The sequence below is a fragment of the Neophocaena asiaeorientalis genome, unplaced genomic scaffold (assembly GCF_003031525.2).
Source record: "Neophocaena asiaeorientalis asiaeorientalis breed wild unplaced genomic scaffold, Neophocaena_asiaeorientalis_V1.1 scaffold138, whole genome shotgun sequence".
NCBI classification, from domain to species: domain Eukaryota; kingdom Metazoa; phylum Chordata; class Mammalia; order Artiodactyla; family Phocoenidae; genus Neophocaena; species Neophocaena asiaeorientalis.
In genome coordinates, this window is record NW_020172632.1 from 6,222,442 (window position 1) to 6,240,137 (window position 17,696).

Sequence of the window (17,696 nt, forward strand, 5' to 3'; positions counted from 1 at the left end):
GGGGTTTAAGAGAGCTAAATCCTCACCCATCATACAAGAAGCCAGCAGCCAATGAATACAGCCGATCGAAAAACAGCAGCCTAAGTCTTACTTAGAGGCTGTGCAGCCTAGCAATTCAGGCTTCACCACTCACCAGTTGTGTAACCTTGGACACATGGCTCCCTCCTCTGGGTCTGTTTCTTCATCTGCAAATCAGGGATAATAACAGCAACTCCTTCATGGGGTTGTTGGGAGAATCGAAGGCATTATGTTCGGAATGCTCTTAGAGCATGACTGGACCACGGTAATAAGCACCACGTTTAGCTATTATCGCTTTTATTTTTGTAACTGAGACAAATGGGAGAAAACACTAGAAAATGACAACTAAATGAGTTGAAGGCAGGAGCCCTGTGTTGCGCAAGTCCAGGGAGCACCATCCACGTAGATGGGGGTAAGTGATGTCCACTGGAAGTGAGCGTCCCAGCAGCCCTGGCTGAAGGCAGCTGCCTCTCAGCAGTGTGACAGTGAAGGTAAGGGACTAACTCCCTGTAAAGTCTTAACAGTATTAGATGATTTTAAAACTATGTTTAACATTATTTTGCTGAAAATAAAAATATTTTTAGAATGGTAATAAAACAAGCTCCCCAAAATAGTAATAATAGCAAACAATAGGACTTGGCCAATGACAAAAAGAAAAGCAATGGAGGAAATGACAAAGGAAAATCTTGGAATTAAGACCATATAAAAATTTTGAATTTTTGTTTCAAAATCATCATAAAAAACATTTAAACAGTAGACTCATAAAAATATTAGCAAAAAATATGAACAAAATATTAACATACCTAACTTGCTGAACACTTTAAAATATGTAAAGTGTTACATTTTATACGTAAAATGTTCAGACCCCGACACAGACACCAACTTGCAAAAGAGGAGCTATGAACTGTGAATCAATACACAGTATATATTCCACTACACCAACGATCAAATAAACGTAAGATGAAACAATAATCAGTTGTCACTTCCACCTTCCAATTAGGAAATTCCTTTGGAAACACTGGTGAAGATTCAGGGAAGTAAGACACTTTAAGACACTGCTTGCAGTTGTGAAAATTCGTGCAACCTTCTAAAGAGCTATTTGGTAATATGTGTGTCAAATGCCACTAGCCTTTGGCCCAGTAATTTTCAATTCTGGTAATCTAGCCTAAGAAAACAATCATAGATGCAAATGATGATTACTGCAGAAAGGTAGTCACTGCAGCTTTATCTATACTAAAGGAAAAGGTGAAAAACTCTAAGCATCATGCACACGCAAGTAATATATATACAAATTTTTTTGTACTCACATCAACTATCTGAGAGGCCAAACAAAAATGGGGGAAGGAAGAGGGGGTGTCACTAGTTGCCTCCAGCAAGGGGAACTGGGGGTTGGGGGGAGAAAAGGAAGGCTCTTCCTAAGAACCCTTTTTTGGGTCTTCTGAATTTTGAACCATTTTAAACGTATCACCTATTCAAAATAATTTAACAAATGTAGTAAAATGCAATACATTTTTGAATGTTTACCAAAAAATTTAACAGCATGGAAAAGATTTATGTTAGAATGTTAAGTTTAAGTACACAAGGCTTTATATTCAGAATGATACCAATGATAATGAAAACTATTAATATATAGATAAGCATAGAAAAAAGCCTAAAAAGAAATATACTAAAATGTAAATGTTGATCACTTCTGCGTGTGAGATTATTTCCATCCTTAAATGTTTTTAGAGTTTCCAAATTTTCTACAATAAGTATATACTACTGATATAAGTGGGGAAAATAACAATTATTAAATTATCTTTAAAGGGTCAGCCACTTCCCAAAGAAGGATTAGGAGTAAGATCAAGTAATTTGTTGGAGGGCAGGAACCCATTCCTATCTAAGTGGCTATGCAGGATGCCATCAGGAGACCCTGTGCGTGATTCCAGCTTCAGGGGTGTACTTGCATGAACCATCTGCCCTCTCTGGACTGCTTCCTGGGGAATCAGCAGAACACATCCACTAGGGCCCAGCCATTCAAATGCTACCTTTCCAGGAAGGCTGCTCTGATCTCTGTCTTGTCAGTGGTAGCCTGTGAGCTCTCTGAGAGCAGGCAGACCCTAAGACTCACGTCTGCATCCCCAGCAGGAGCCCAGTAACCAGCACGCTGGCCCCACCTCCAAGCTGGTATGTCCATCTGCCTGCCCTCTAGACTAGATGCTCCCCAAAGCAGAGGCCGCGCTTGGGTTATACCTACTTCTCTAGAGCCTAACAGAGAAACTAGTATATGATAGGGCTCCAGGAAATGTTTGCCGAACAAATGAATAAACTAAAGAAAGATACTCTAACCGAACTTTCTCTGGTGATGGAAATGTTCTATATTTGCTGCCCAATATGGTAGCCACTAGCTACATGGGTCTACTGAGCACTAAAATGTGGCTAGTAGACTCAGGGACCGAATTTTTAATTTTATTTAATTGTAATTAATTTAAATGTAAATCGCCATAAGTTCTTCCATAAGAACACTTACATCACAGGATAATTACAAGATGATCCATTAAAAAAAAAGAGATGATCCAATGTCTTGCCGTACTCAAAAGACGATCACGGCAGGATACTGAAAATGAGAAGGAGGAGGGGGAAGAGAAGGAAGGTCCCCAACAGCTCCCAAGCCCCCACCTACCTGGCCAATATCACACAATGGGAATTTACTTGTCTCCATGACTCCCTAGCAAGTAGCTCTGCTGTATTCTGAGTACCCAACAGCTAGAGTCATTGGGAGAATGAAAGACTGGAATGAGTGAGAAGAAGGGAGGGGTGTGAGGCTGAGACAGGAGAGACTGAACATGTTGCAAAAGGAAAACTCTAGCCTTTTTTTTTTTTTTTTTTTTTTTTGCGGTACGAGGGCCTCTCATTGTTGTTGGCCTCTCCCGTTGTGGAGCACAGGCTCTGGACTGTGCGCAGGCTCAGCGGCCATGGCTCACACGCCCAGCCGCTCCGCGGCATGTGGGATCTTCCCGGACCGGTGCACGAACCCGTGTCCCCTGCATAGGCAGGCGGACTCTCAACCACTGCGCCACCAGGGAAGCCCTCTGGCCTTTTTTTATTGCCACAGGTAAGGAGAAAGGATATTCCCTCCAAGAGGAAGGCTTATGCAAGCAGGAAGTGGCAACAGGTGCAGGAAAAGGGCTGGCAAAGGTGTCCCCACCCCCCAGGACTGGGTAACCTGTGTGGCTCCACAACCAGCGTCCTTGCAGAGGGCTGCTCTACACACCCCTGTTCCCGTCCACCCTCAGAGGCCCTGCAGTCAGCCCCTTCCCTGCTGACATTACTGATTCTCACGCTGGCCTCACAAGGGGAGCTAGCTAGTAAATATTTCCATTTTATAAGCTGGCAAACCAAGGCTCCGTGAGACTGGCTGAGGTCATGGGTCTCAGACTGTCTGGAGCTCAGGAGTCTGCTTAGGACAGCAAGCCAGGTGATGAGGTGGTGAAGCTGCACAGGTGAGGACTGGGGACCCGGCTGGGCTGGGAGGGAACCTGCACACACTTGCCCACTGTCCCCCAGCCCTCCTGACAGAGAGCCCCATGCAGGCACGGGCTCTATCTGTTAGCCCACCACAGTGTCCCAGGGCCCAACCCAATACCTGGGACATAGCAGCCATTCAAAACACTGATGAACGAACCAAGCAACAACCAAACCCGGATGCAGCCCTTCCGTTTTCAAGATACTTCCCCACACTTCATCCCATATGCTCCTAACAATTGGCCAGGCAGAGATCACTGTCTGAGGCTCAGACATAGAGAGCCACTCTGGGTTGCTGTCCTGAAAATCTGCTTGGGGAACTCCCCAGGAAGCCACACCTGGACTGCAGAGGGACAGATTAATTCTGCTGGGATCCTGCATTCGTTCTCTTCTCTGATCCACACTCCTTCTGCAAGTCAGAGATGTAGTCATTACAGACCCCGCTCCATGGAGCTCATAGTCTCATCAGGGAGGAAGCATCTATAATACCCAACTGTTCAACGGGAGAAAAGTGACAAAGGGCAGTGGAAGATGAAGGAGGGCGACGGTAGTTCTGGCTGGAGGAGGCACTTTCTCGACCGAGACGAATGGGGAAGATTGGACCCAAGGCAGCAGAGTTCAGAGGGCCTGGGGAACGGCCCAGAGCGGTGGCAAGGTGTGAGAAAGGGCGGGGTCTTGGAGTCAGGACTGCAGCTACCACCTACCAGCTCTAGAACCTTGGGCAAGTCATTTGGTCTCTCTGGGCCTCAGTATTTCTCATCTGTAGAATGGGGGTGATGATACTCACCTCACAAGGAGTGAATGGCTTCAGGGGATATCTGCTCACAGCAGGGCCCAACAAATGGAGGCCTCCACAGTGCTGCAGAGACCCGCAAGCACAGGGATGTGGGAGCAGAACAGGAACAGCATCACGAGTTTGGGAGGCAGAAGCAAGGTAATTCACCTGGATATTAGAGTCTGAAGGCAACTCCCAACCCAATAAACCAGGAACAGGGGGAGGGAGGTCTGTACCTCCTGACCCACCCCAGAAACAGCCCCAGCCCCCTCCTGCCAGACACCAGAGCCACCACAGGTTGAGTGAATGTCTTGGACTGACCCCAGGGCCAGGACTGTCAGACAGTTGTGCTGAGGTAGCCCATGCCCACCTGGGCAAGGGACATAGACAGCTCCTAACCTTCCCCTAACCCTAAGTGAAGCCCAGGTGCTTCAGATCTGTGTCCTCCAGTGCTGGGGTTAGGACCTCAGTCTATGAAACCCCAAAGTCCTTATTCTTCTAATTTCTCCAAAAAAGAAAGAAAGAAAGAAAGAAAGAACAAAACAAAACAAAACACCAGAGTAAGGGGATGGGATACCGCAGTGTAGAGGAGAAACAGCATCAGACCAAGTCAGGCTTGGGGACCTAGGCCCAGCTCTGCCACTCAGTAAGAGCAGTAACAGCAGCTTACCTGTGGTACATACCTACTATGTGCCAGCCCCTGATCTAGGTGCTCTACAGACTCCTCACCTTAAGCCCCTCATCAACTCTGAGATAGGCATTATCTCCATTCTACAAATGAGAAAGACTGGGGCTCAGAGTCCAATGAACTTGCCCAAGCAAGTTCCAGCAAATGGTATAATCAGGGTCTGAACTCAGTTCTGACTCCAAAAGCCATGTGGCCACCTTTGCACTGTAACATGACCTCTCTGAACCTTAGTTTTCCCATTTGTTCATAGGGGGATTGAATGAATAATAGTGATTTGGGCAGAGCTCTACAGTTAACAAAGCTCAAACCACAACAGTACCCAGAGAGGGGCCAGGAGGCCAACACAATCCCCCCGGGGTCTGTCTAAGCCTGTCCTGAAGTGGGGATCCAGGGTGTATACATCACTCTCCACCCCAGCAGGTGACCAAGAGCTGGCTCCTCACTCTCATTTCCAGGGTTCTTCTTCATCTTAGAGAAATCTGGGTCAGATGTGTTGCAACCACCAATACCTGCTCTTTAAACCATAAGATGAGACACACTTTAAAGCACCTGGGACTTTGCCTAGACGGGGGGCAGGTGTGTGGCAAAGTGGGCCTACGATCCAGGCCAGTCACTCGGGACAGCCGTCAGGCCCCTAGCTCCTCCACCTGGCCCATGGCCTGGCAGCCACCAAGAAAGATCTGTGATCACTGAAGCCAACTCCTCCCAGAAAGGAGAGGAAAAGGAGGCCCAGACAGGGGAGAAGACTTGCCCAATGTCACCTAGAAAAGTAGGACAGACCTTGTTGTGAAGTGCCCCAAGACGGTGTGGGAAGGAGAATAGGGCTGTGTCTGTACTTGAGAACTCCTTGTGCATTCACTGGAGTCTCACATGTGCTGAGACCTTACCATGTGATTAACCTTGTAGGAAAAACAAAGACATAAAACTCAGCTTCTCCTTTCTAGGCTACAAGCTCCTTGAGGGCAGAGACTGGGTTGGAGTCCATTCCCAACCTTCCTTGACACCCACCTTGAGCCAGGCCCTGTGCTGGGCACTGGGATGCTGGAATAATGAGACTCTGCCCCTGTCCTCAAGGACACATAAGTAAATGGAAAATCGCCACAGAGTATGACCTGTGCTACCGCAGAAGGAAGGATAAAGGTGTGGGTGCCAGAGCTCTAGCATAACCAGGCCAAGGGAGAAAGGGAAGGCTTCCAGGAAGAGGTGGCACCTGAGCTGGGTCTTAAAGAATAAGTAGGAGTCAGATTGGTGAAAAGGAAGGGAAGAAAGGCCCTTCTAAGAGATTCTGTTTACCAAACATTTACATGGTAGCAATAACAATAATAACCCCAACATTAATTGAGCATCTTACCATGTGCCAGTCTCTGTATTTAAGCACTTATACATGTATTAACTCGTTTCACCCTCATAACAGTCTTTTGAAACTGTTACTATTATTATCCCCATTCTATAGGTAAGAATATTGAGGCCCAAAGAGCTTAATAACTTGCCCAATATCCCGAAGTTTGTACCTGGAACCAGAGTTCAAACATAGTGGTTTGGTTCCACACCTACAGCCCCAACCAGCACACTATTTGCTTCTCAGATATGTACTTTGCCAGACCTGGTACTGGATGTAAGGCTACAAAGATGAATATTTGAATATGAACTATTTTATGTTCCAAAATTGACTTTAAAAGGCACAAAAATGAATAAAAAGAAGCTCAAAGTGTGTAAGGACAGAAGGACAAGAGAAGATTCCAGGTCTGAAGCTGTGCAAGGAAAAGTCCGATGCTGGGACGTCCCTGGTGGCTCAGTGGTTAAGAATCCTCTTGTCAATGCAGGGGACACGGGTTCGAGCCCTGGTCCGGGAAGATCCCACATGCCGTGGAGCAACTAAGCCCGTGCTCCACAACAACAGAAGCCACCGGAATGAGAAGCCCGCACACCGCGACGAAGAGTAGCCCCCGCTCACCGCAACTAAAGAAAGCCCACACACAGCAACGAAGACCCAATGCAGCCAAAGATGAAAATAAATAAATAAATTTATAAGGAAAAAAAAAGAAAAAGAAAAAGCCAACGCTGCTGGAGGACAAGCAAAGCAGACATCAGGAAGAGGTGGAACTGGATTGGCGGGAAGGCCTTGAACGCCAGACCAAGGGGCTCAGATTTCTTCCATCAGTCAACTGGTTGTGAATCTACATGCCAAGTTGTAATTTCAGGGGAGAGCTTGAAGGCAAAGACTGTCTATAGAACAAATCGATGTCTCTACAGATATGTGAGTGGTTGATAAAATATAAATCTATTTAAAAGAGCCCTTAAAACTAGTAACCTCCAGGTATTTTCTCCATCAACAGATACTAAAAATATAACAGCTATCTGGACAGGGGATCGATTTTTGTCCTTGTATTTAGAAAACCTGGATACCCCTGCTGTCAGGGATGGGAAGTAACAAAAAGGTTTTAAGCAAGGAATTCTTTGGATTGAAGGTCTGGGATTTTTGCCCTCCACCTACCCCTATACCTCCACCTCTCCAGGCTGGAAATCTACCATCTGAAGTCCCAAAGATGAGCCGAGCCCGGCGAAAAGCTCCAATGCAGAGATATTCTCACAAAGAGAGCTACGTAAGTACAAATGACTGTTTGATCAATCATTTGGCCTCAGCGTGGGATTTGGTTAGAATTAAAGCCATCTGGTTGTGGGGGGGGGGGTGGCTGGGGGAGGAGACAAGCAGGCGGGAAAATGACCCACCCCCTCCCCCAAAAAGCATTGTTAAAATATAACGGGGAAAAACAGTAAAGTCTCTGCTGTTATTTCAGCCTAAGCCACTTAATACTTCAGCACATAAAGCAACTTATTTTATGACCTTTCCCTTTAAAAAGTAAATCAGAAGACACTGCCTTGAATTCAGATATCTCTGAAACACACTACTCATCCCTCCCAGTGAAATATCCTGTTTCATAAACCTTCTTCGAGATACTTGAAACTGCAGATCACTAAATGCCTAGCTTTAGGCATCTGACATTCCAGAGAATTAATATTTAAACTTATTATAGGAAAAAAGAATTGAGTTTGGTTGAAGCATGAAATATTTAATAGTGTCTCCAAATTAGAAACCCGATTTTGTTTCGCACTGGAAATGCCAACATTATTACCTGGGCTTTGCACTCAAATAAGATAAAATGCACAGGCGGTCTTGAGATTAAACACACAATTACGGCTGTTTTCTCCAGAGAAAAGGGGAGCGAGACAGGTTTGGGGAGTGGAAGCGATTGAGTTTCATTTTTACGATACACTTAAAATTATATTATCATTCTCTGCCTTGGGGGTTGGACTTGAGAGGGCTGAAGCTACTTAACCACTGAAAACTGTGTCAAGATCGGTGAATCCACGGAGGCCTGTTCGTGGGCTCATGAAACCGTCTACATCTCGGAATGGGCCCGCTGCTGGGCGAAACCCGGGAATTTTCTCTACTCACTAGGACAAAAGTATTAAGTGGTTTGGGATAAAAATTAAGCTTCAATTGACACAGTGGATCCTGGCAGCCTCTACCGGCACGTGTAATTTATTTACAGGGTTGGAAAGTCGGCAAAATACATCATCAACTCTTATACAAACTTCTATTAGGTATTAAATACCCAGGCCTCAGAGAAGTAATTCATACAGTCCACCAACGTTCCAAAATAAACCCAATCTCCAGGCCCTCCGGAGAGCTTAAAACAGCAAATGGGATCTGTATTTTTAAAGCTGGGTTTATAATACGCCCTGGTTTCTTGCTAAAGCCTTATTTGTCATCAAACCTGTTATTTAAAAACAAAAGCAACAACATCTAAAAGAGTAATCTGGCTGCTAGAAAAGACACAAATAGGAAGAGACTGGGCCACAATGCAAGCAGGCCATCCCTGATACCCCTTCATACTCTCCCTTTCAGACCCAGGGTCAACATCTAAAGGCAAAGAAGCTTTGGGCAATAAAGCCTCCTGCAATTTCCACTTCAGAAGAAGTATGATCCCTTGAGAATGTCCACACTCACATTCTCATGAATGCACACACCCCCATGCAAGACCACAGACACAACCCAGCCGTGGGACCTCTTCCTTCCATAGAGGGTCATTTGACTCATTCATCATTTGACACAAAAGACCCATTTCCCACAAACTCTCAAGTTCACTCTGATCCCTGGCCTGTTCTCCCCACAAGCCTTTCTTCATCCCACCAAGCGTTTAATAAGAAATAATTATTTAATAGATCTCAAACCATCATGTCCAGTGAAGCATGCATTCTACACACGACGTGTGATGCGATCATGAGGAATTCTCTTCAAACAGATGTCTTCAGAACCGATGGGAGGGCGACTGCAGCCAGGGCTCGGGCAACAAAGCTCCCCAAACTGCATGACAGGCTCAAAGAAGGACCTGAACCTGCAGTAACCGGCGGAATGAGTGTATGTGCTGCTTCTGAGAAGGGGCTGCTTCTAGGGGCCCTCCAGTCTCGGACTCCTTACCTGAGGACCCCATGTCACAACCAGGAACCACTGTCCTTCTACCACTTCTGCAGCCGAGCAGTGGGCAGAGCCCAATGGAGGCAGAGCCCCCCCTAAAATCACACCTCAGCCTGTTGGCTGAGACTCAGAAGTCTGCTCCGGGGACTGGTCATCCAGACCGGCCTGTGGCCTTCTGCTGCCTTCCCCCAGGGTTCGGGCACGCTCTGCAGCCACAGCGACTCCTTGCCACTACTTGGGTTTTAAGGGCTGTCCGTGAGAGCTCTGTGCTTTAGGAGGAAAGCACAGGCTTTGCAGTCAGACAGAGCTGGGTTCAAATTCCAGCCTCTATTACCTGCTACCTAGACAGTGAGTCACTGTGAATTACATCGTAAGCTCATTATTTGGACAAATCAATTAACTTTTCCAAGCCTCATTTCCCCCATCTGTAAATTTAGAATAATGCCTCCTTTCCTCATAGGGTTGTTGGGCTTTATTAAGTGCAATGACAGCTATAAACTGCTAGGCCTGGCAATGAGTAGGTGTTCAATAAAGATTAGTTGACCTCCCGCCCTCTTCCGGTTCCTTCTGTGCTCTACTTCAGGAGTCAAGAGTTCCAAAGAGATCAAATCTAGAACCTGACCTCTTTCCATACCCTAGATCCTTCCCAACTGCCCCAGCCAAGTTCATGTAGAATCCCAGAGCAACAGAGTAAGAAGAGACTATGGGTCATCCTATGGAACTGCTTCCCATTTTACAGATGGGGAAACCAAGACTCAAAGCCAAGGGCATGACCCACATGCATTGAGGCTGTACAATGGCGCGTGTGTTTGCTCCAGACAGTCCCAACCATAACCACCAAAAAAATTCAGGCCATGCAGGAAATGCATTATTCAGTGAGCGGACTGAAGGGCTCCTCTCAGTGCATCTGACTCAAATGCTGACTTTAAAAACACAGCTCGTAATGCTAACACAATCCGCCTCGATCCACCGGAAACCTTCTGAAGGAATAACCCTTTGGAGTTTAGGGAAAGACGGGGAAAAGGAGAAAACAGATGCTTCAAGTGACTTTAAACTAAAAGACACTGGGTTAGGGTTGTATTTTCTCCACCCCACCCCACCCCAGGTCTCTGTTTTCTTTCAGTTTCTTATAAATAAGGCTTTAGGAGACCAAAGCAGCCACAAAACTTTTCGCCTCTCTTTTCTGCTTCCCTTAACTCAGTAACTCAGCTATCAGTCCCGGACTTTGCTTCTAACGCCAAAGCATTTTTTTTTTTTCATTGTAAACTATTAATTCAGGCAGCGGCTGTTGATAAACAAGAAGTCCGTTTTTAAACTGCTAGAATCATTAGCACAGGGAAGGCGAGCTGCACAAGTATTTCAGGAGGTTGCTCTTTTTTCCTGGCCCTGGTATCGCAGCTGGGCTTTCTGCATGCTGCAGTTGAATTTTTCAAAGCCCAGGGTAGAGTTTGTTTCATTTCTTCTCCCCCCTGAACTGACTGTCTTTGTTTCTTTAAACACAAAAATAGACTACCCCCTACCAGAAGAAACAACTGCAAGTCTCTAGGTCTAAACTAATTGCAACGAAAATCTGTATTAGGAAAAAAAAATAGCAAACCACACACTGTAATTTAACTTTGAATATAATCACAGATACAAGGTGAGGTTGTTGAAATACTACCATATCACCTTCAAAACAAGGAACTGCTTTTCTAAGAAAATTGAGAGAAAGAAGGGAGATTATCCTTTCTATGCAAAAGTCACCGTCAGCGACAATCACTGGTCAATTTACAAACAAAGTTGGTATTTATTTGTTTGTTGTTTTTTTTTCCCTATTCCTATCCAAAAAAGGGTTGAAAACCCCATTCCAAACTTTAGTTTCTCCCCTTTTCTAGGATGCTGGCCAAACTCCACAAAATAAAACCAAAGAAAATGATGATAATTATGCAACATTCAGAACAAAGAACATAAGAATATATTTTTTTAAATGATTCATTGTGCACTTATGCCTGTAATGGGATTTTAACACACTGTAAAAATAAGTGTGCTGGCTCACTTCGCTTCTCATGCAACTGTAACGCAGGGAGATGAAGAACTAAAAGATGGGGTGAGGTTTTTTTTTTTCCAGAAGGAGGAGAAGTGTGAAGGAAAACCACGGCGTATAACCACGGCATATAAAGAAACATGTATTTTCATCACAGATGGAGCAACACAGCCTATGGATATGATTCCGCAGCCAAGATAGTCCTGAGACCTCAGCCCAGCTGAGCACTTCAGGTAAACGACTCAGAAACAACTAAGCCTAAATTAAGTTACGATCTCATGTGCTGGTCCCCTTTCCATTTTGCACGCCAAGTCTTAGCAGCTTCTAGAGAGCTTAGGAGGCAGGAAGGGAAGAGGAATTCTAGCCACACAAGATTCTTAGGGAATCTTTGGGAATTATATTTCCGTTACATGTCTATAAAAGATTTGTCGGGTACATAATTCTTATGACTGTAGACGCAACATGTTCCTATCTTATTTGTGTACCCACACACATACATGTTTCTCTTTGTCTCACTGAGCCTGACATTTGGCCAGCAGGTTTTTCTCCCCCTTATTTGAAACCTCAAGCACTGAAAAAATTTGGATCTGATTATTTCCGGATCACAGGACCAGCACTTTAAAATGGATGAAATGCAAGCAAATTGCCCACTAGAGCCGGAGGGGGTAAATGCTTTCAAAATAACTCATACCTTTCTATTACGGATGTGCTGGCCCCTCAAAAGCCTCCCCAGAACATCACAGTGGCTTCTGATTCAGATGAAGAAACTCTACCAGGTAATGCCAACCAAAACTGTCATGTCTTACTTTCCACCACCAGCCCCTAATGCCCCTAATGCAATCTACAACTGCTTTCCTTTTTTGTTTTCATTTTTAAAGAAAAATATATATACTTTTTTTTAAGTTACAAGATTAATTACTTTTTGGAATTTTCAGCCACGTTATGATGGCCTTTTACTAATGGCAGAGTCCACATTTGTCATGATCATCAGCCTCCTTTTTATTGCTAGGATGTGTCTAGTCTCAGAGCACAATGAAAATGGCCCAGTGAGTCGCTGAGAATTAAACAGTGAGCTCATTATCTGGTTTGGTCTGAGAGCAGTAATTCTGGTCAAACGGAATCTTCTGGTAAACTACGAAGTTATCTAATGATGGCATAGATACTAGTTACCAACTTCCAAAGATTCGAGACAGAAGAAATACCAAAAGCAAAAATATTTTAAATTCTCTGGGAACATTCGGGAGGCCGTCATGAACACCCAGCTCTCGGCCCCCAACACACACACATAGAAGGTACAAGTTGTGGAACCAGAATCAAACTTTGGAACAGGAAGCCTTAGAAACTGCCACTTACTGTCTGTAGCCTTGAGCACATCCTTGAACCTTAATGTCTTCATCTATAAAATGGGAATCACAGTCATAAGAAGCCAGCGCTTCTACATCTGTCCCCTCGGAACAGCCCGCAAGGTAGGCAGAGCTCAGCTGGCATGAGGACAGATGAGGGAACGTGTGGGGGACACACGCTGAAAACTGTAAAGCACTGTGCACAGGGAGCGAGCATCATCGGGCCATCGCCACAAAGCTGACGGCCTCCATAAAGTCCAGATGTTTACTTTCTTTCCTTGTCAGGACTTCGAAAAGCAGAGTGTCGGGTATTTAATAATAAGAAAGAAAAAACGTAGCATCTGGTAATTTGGCCTTTTCAGCTGTTTGGAATCTGGATAAACAGGACTCTGTCATAAACAGATCGTGATTCTTATTGTAAATGATGACAATGTTAGTCCATGATGACGCACCATCCCCAGTGCCTCCTAACTCCAGATCTGGAAACACAGAGGACCCCAACATTTATGGACAAGCTGCTGGATTCAAGAGCTCACTCCCTTCCTCGGCTTAGGGTCTGTCCGAAACGGAAGGCAGATCATTTGAAACCTGATTCCAAACCAAGCAATACTGTCTTCTCTCCGGTCACCAGGCAGCAGTGGCCACAAAAGACCTGCAGCTTGGCTCCTCTCAGCTTCCTCTGGCTAGGGCACCCGAGTTAAAGTCGTTAAAGTCAACATTTAAAAAATCAAACCTCTCTCCCTCCTCACCCTACCCTCTTTATCTCAAGTATCGCTGACCATAACACGGTGCCCTACAAGAATTAATAAAAGTGACCCCTTTTTCCTTCTTAGTTTATAAAGTATTCTTACAACAACTGTTTCATTTTCCCTTGGGAGGAAGCATTATTACCTCTCGTGCAAATGGAAAACCAGAAGTTGAGAACGTTAAACACATTACAAGAGTAATCTCCAAAATAACCAGGCACTGAGGCGGCCCTTTCACACTGTATCACTAATGCTCTCTTCAGTCTTTCCAAGTAAGTCTCACGGTAGATTTACAAATGAGGAAACTAAGGCTCAGAGAAGGGAAATAACTTCCCCTGGTCCCACGGATCCTGGATGGCAGAGTCTTACAATTTCCAGCACGGTCAATAAATATTTTTCAGTTGGTATTCTTACCTGTCTGTTTCCAATAAGCCTGAGACTTGGAGCTAGACACCAAATATTCAAAGGGTTGCGATGTCTAGGGAATATTTGGGTGGGAATGGCGGCAGTAAGAAGGTTTCCTTTACGGCATTTTCAAGAGGGCTGCCCAGCTCTGGTTTTGTGACAGGCCACTGCCTGTCTTGACTGTGGGGAAAAATTCGCACAGAGGGACAGAGGCCAGGTCCAAGCAATGGGCTGGCCAGAAACCCCGAACCCAGGCCTCAGTTTCCTCATCTTTTAAATGGGTGGGACAAATCCTACCCCACCAGCCTTGCTGGGGGCTATGAAGAAAACAGCAGCATCTTAAAAAGTTTAATCAGTACAACCATCTTAAGGTACAAAGAAAGAGGTGCTTCCTCACATTCTTTTATCCTCCTCTGCCCCTTTCAAATATAATCTTGATTTAAAGATCTCATGTTTTAGACATTGGGGGTGTGTGGATAAAAATAATTGGGATTTGGGGGAATGGAAGTCAGAAGGTGTACACAATGCATCCAGACGAAAGGTCTCTAACTACGGCTTGGAACAAAGGCTATGTTTGGGAGAGCCATTTATTAGGTCTGCAGAGAACTCGATCTTCAATTGACAGCTATTTTTTTTTTTAAAACACAAAATGTTGCAGGAGGGTATCTATTTAAGGGAGGATTGTGTATGGAGTGGGGCAAGGGAGGGGGCTCAGGGCAGCAAATATTACTCATGTCTTGCTGCACAGCCCTCTCTCTCCCTAGTAAAAGAGAACGTCATGTGTGTATTCCAGTAATAATATGCTAAAGGTGTTTTTCTCTATATCTACCCTTTAAAAAATGACCTCTATCTCTTGGAGAAGAGACTGACACTTAAAACAACGAGACAAGGGCTTCCCTGGTGGCGCAGTGGTTGAGAGTCCGCCTGCCGATGCAGGGGACATGGGTTCGTGCCCTGGTCTGGGAAGATCCCACATGCCGCGGAGCGGCTGGGCCCGTGAGCCATGGCCATGGCCATGGCGTCCGGAGCCTGTGCTCCGCAACGGGAGAGGCCACAACAGTGAGAGGTCCGTGTACAGCCATAAATAAATAAAACGAGACAAGAAATAGTGCTCTCCTACAAAGTCAGGTGTTTTCATTAAAAAGAAAAAAGTGTTTATATTTATTTCATTTTACTAGTCTTTGCATTGGGGAGTTGGGGTTGTTTTGTTTTGTTTTGTTTTTAACCTAAAAGGAGCTCTCATCTCTAAAGGCAAGCCACCCTACCTTTTCTAAGTTGCTGGGGCTGATTGATGCTGAAGTAGTGATGCCTACAGAGCCATAAAACACACTTTTTTCCTTACTTAAGAATCAGCTGGAAATAGAACCAAGAGGTCCCAAACACTGAAATAATGAAACCCCAAAGCTTTGGTTTCTCCCAGGGAAAAAAAGGTGGGGGCAGGGGGGAGGACACAGTGCCTCAACAATTTCCCCAATTTCTGGTTAATTATCTGTCAGCATGAAACTTATAAATAATGGCTCAATAATAATTAACTGTGATGAGAAGAACATGTTCATGAGAATCCAGCCTCATTGCTGACTTTGACCCATTAATTATACTGGAGCCTGCACCTTATACCCACCAGCCTCACTGGGTAGAGGAAGGGTATTGCAAACTAACTTTTGACCCAAAACTATGCTTCTGAAGCAACAAATACAGAACAGCCATTGTTAAAGTCGGGACTTGACTCAGGTTAGATTATAGATTCATAAAATTTTCCATCAGGAATCCAGAAATCATCTGGTATAATTAATTCCTTACTTGACAGATGGGGAAACTGAGGTCCCAACAGGCGAGGGGTCTTGCTGAAGGCTTCTGGTTTTTGTTATTGAGGGAGACTGGAATACTTCAAAGGATGCCTTTAGCAGCCTCAGAGATAGACATACTCGAGTTGCTACTCATCCTAATTTATAATAAGATTTTGACAAGTTTCACACAACTTTTATCAGAAACATACAGAAGCAAAATTATGTAATCTGAGCTGTCTATACACCCATCTTCCCCAATATAGGCTACTGAGTTTAAATTAGATGCTTCCTAAACAATCATCGTTTCAGAATGACAAGCGAGTCCCAAACAACTCGAGAGAAACTGATGAACTCCGGAGAAAGTTCTACCAAGTTTTCTCCGGAGGATTCCTACAAAGGCCTGCGGTAGAAACGTCAGAGAGCCCAAATCTCTCCACACCCACGGCCAGGCACGTCGGCGGGGCCGGACTTACCCTTACCGGCGGCAGAGGCCTTGGACGGACCGTAGTCTCGGGGGCTCTGGGGCTCGAGGAGGTCGTGGGCGCGCAGTGGCGCGGGCAGCAAGTCACGCGGACCCCCATCCCCGCAGCCCCCGCTGCTCACCGTGACCCTAAAGGCCATGTGCGGGCCGAGGCCAGCGGGCCCCCGGCCGGGACCCGGAGCGCCGGGGGCCTCCTTCGGCCTCTTGTCTGAGTGCGCCTCGGCCACCTCGCAGTGCATGGCGCCGGGGCGGGGCGCACCGCTGGAGGTCGCGCCGGGCTCCTGCGGAGGGGAGAAAGCACAGGCGCGTTAGAATGAGCGGAGCGGTCCCCTTCTCGTCCGGAGGCCGAGGTTTGGTCAGGTCACCATCCCTCCGTTTCTTCCTCCTTTTTGAAATGGGTTCGCCCCACCACACTCCCTAACGTGACACTCACCCTAACCAACCTGATCCGCGTAAAAGGCCCCTTCCAGGGCGCAGGAGCGGCTGGCCGTTCTTCCCTGGCTTGTGGAGGGCCCGGCCACCCAATCCGCCCCCACCAAGCCCTTTTTGGACGAATGGGGAAACTGAGGCCTGGAGAAGGGACAGCGCCTGTGCGCGTCACCCAGTGAGATACACAGCGGGCGGCAACCAGAGATTCCCGGAGCAGGGCTCTGGCGAAGCCGCGGAGACTGCTCGGGGTAGGTCACCCGCTGCACTCCTCGCCTCGTGGGCGCTCTGGGAGCCGGCTGCGCGCAGGGACTGCGGACTGAGCACCCACAGGCCGGGGGAGAGACCCTGTGAGATCCCACCACCACCACCCAAGCTGCGAAAATGGGAGTCGGAGGATAGGCGCTCACTCCAGCGACGCGAACCCATCACACGCACACTCCCACGCGCAACTGAGAAAACGAACCTATCGCGCGTGCAAACCTGCACAAAGTCGGTAGCCCATGCACGCCCGCTCCCACACACACCAAACACCCCGCAAATGCACACTCGGGGACACGACGTGCCATACACACTACCCTCATTCACCCGCTCAGACTCTCAGCAACACTAGCAGCCGCACACGGTCTCACACTCCCCGCGCGCGCGCGCTGCGTGCCCCTCCACAGAGCCTTGGGCCTTCCATCGTCCCTCCTGGAAAAGGGCCCCGGGCCCCCAAACTCTCCTTTCCCCTCGCGCTCCCCGCGCCATCCCAAAGCTCCCCAATTCCACCTTCCCTGGGACGCCAGCCTCGGATGTCTGGCCGGGCGCCCTCCCGCTTCCCGGGCCGCGGGCCGCGCCCCCTTTCACCTCGCCCCGCTCACCTCGCGGCGGCCGCAGCAGCTTGCTCCCAGGGCGCGAGGCTAGGCGCGCCTCCACTGGCGCCGCAGCCCCAGCAGCAGCAGAGTCCAGCGGGGCGGCACCCCGGGGCGGGGGCGGGGCCGCGGCCGGCCTGACAGCCTCTCCAGCCACTGGCTCGCT

The 17,696-nt window shown here is 46.9% G+C and overlaps 1 protein-coding gene across 1 annotated transcript in view; it reads right to left on the reverse strand.

The window, feature by feature from the left end:
* The window catches only part of GLIS1 (GLIS family zinc finger 1), a 227,416-nt gene extending 209,847 nt beyond the window's left edge, over positions 1-17,569 (reverse strand). Inside the window, exons 1-2 of the mRNA XM_024739287.1 lie at positions 17,540-17,569; positions 16,243-16,531 (exon numbers count right to left, since the gene is read on the reverse strand). Of these exons, the coding sequence (XP_024595055.1) occupies positions 16,243-16,489 (247 nt within the window). The 5' untranslated portion in view covers positions 16,490-16,531; positions 17,540-17,569. The remainder of the gene's footprint in view (positions 1-16,242; positions 16,532-17,539) is intronic.
* Between the last annotated feature and the right edge of the window lie 127 nt (positions 17,570-17,696).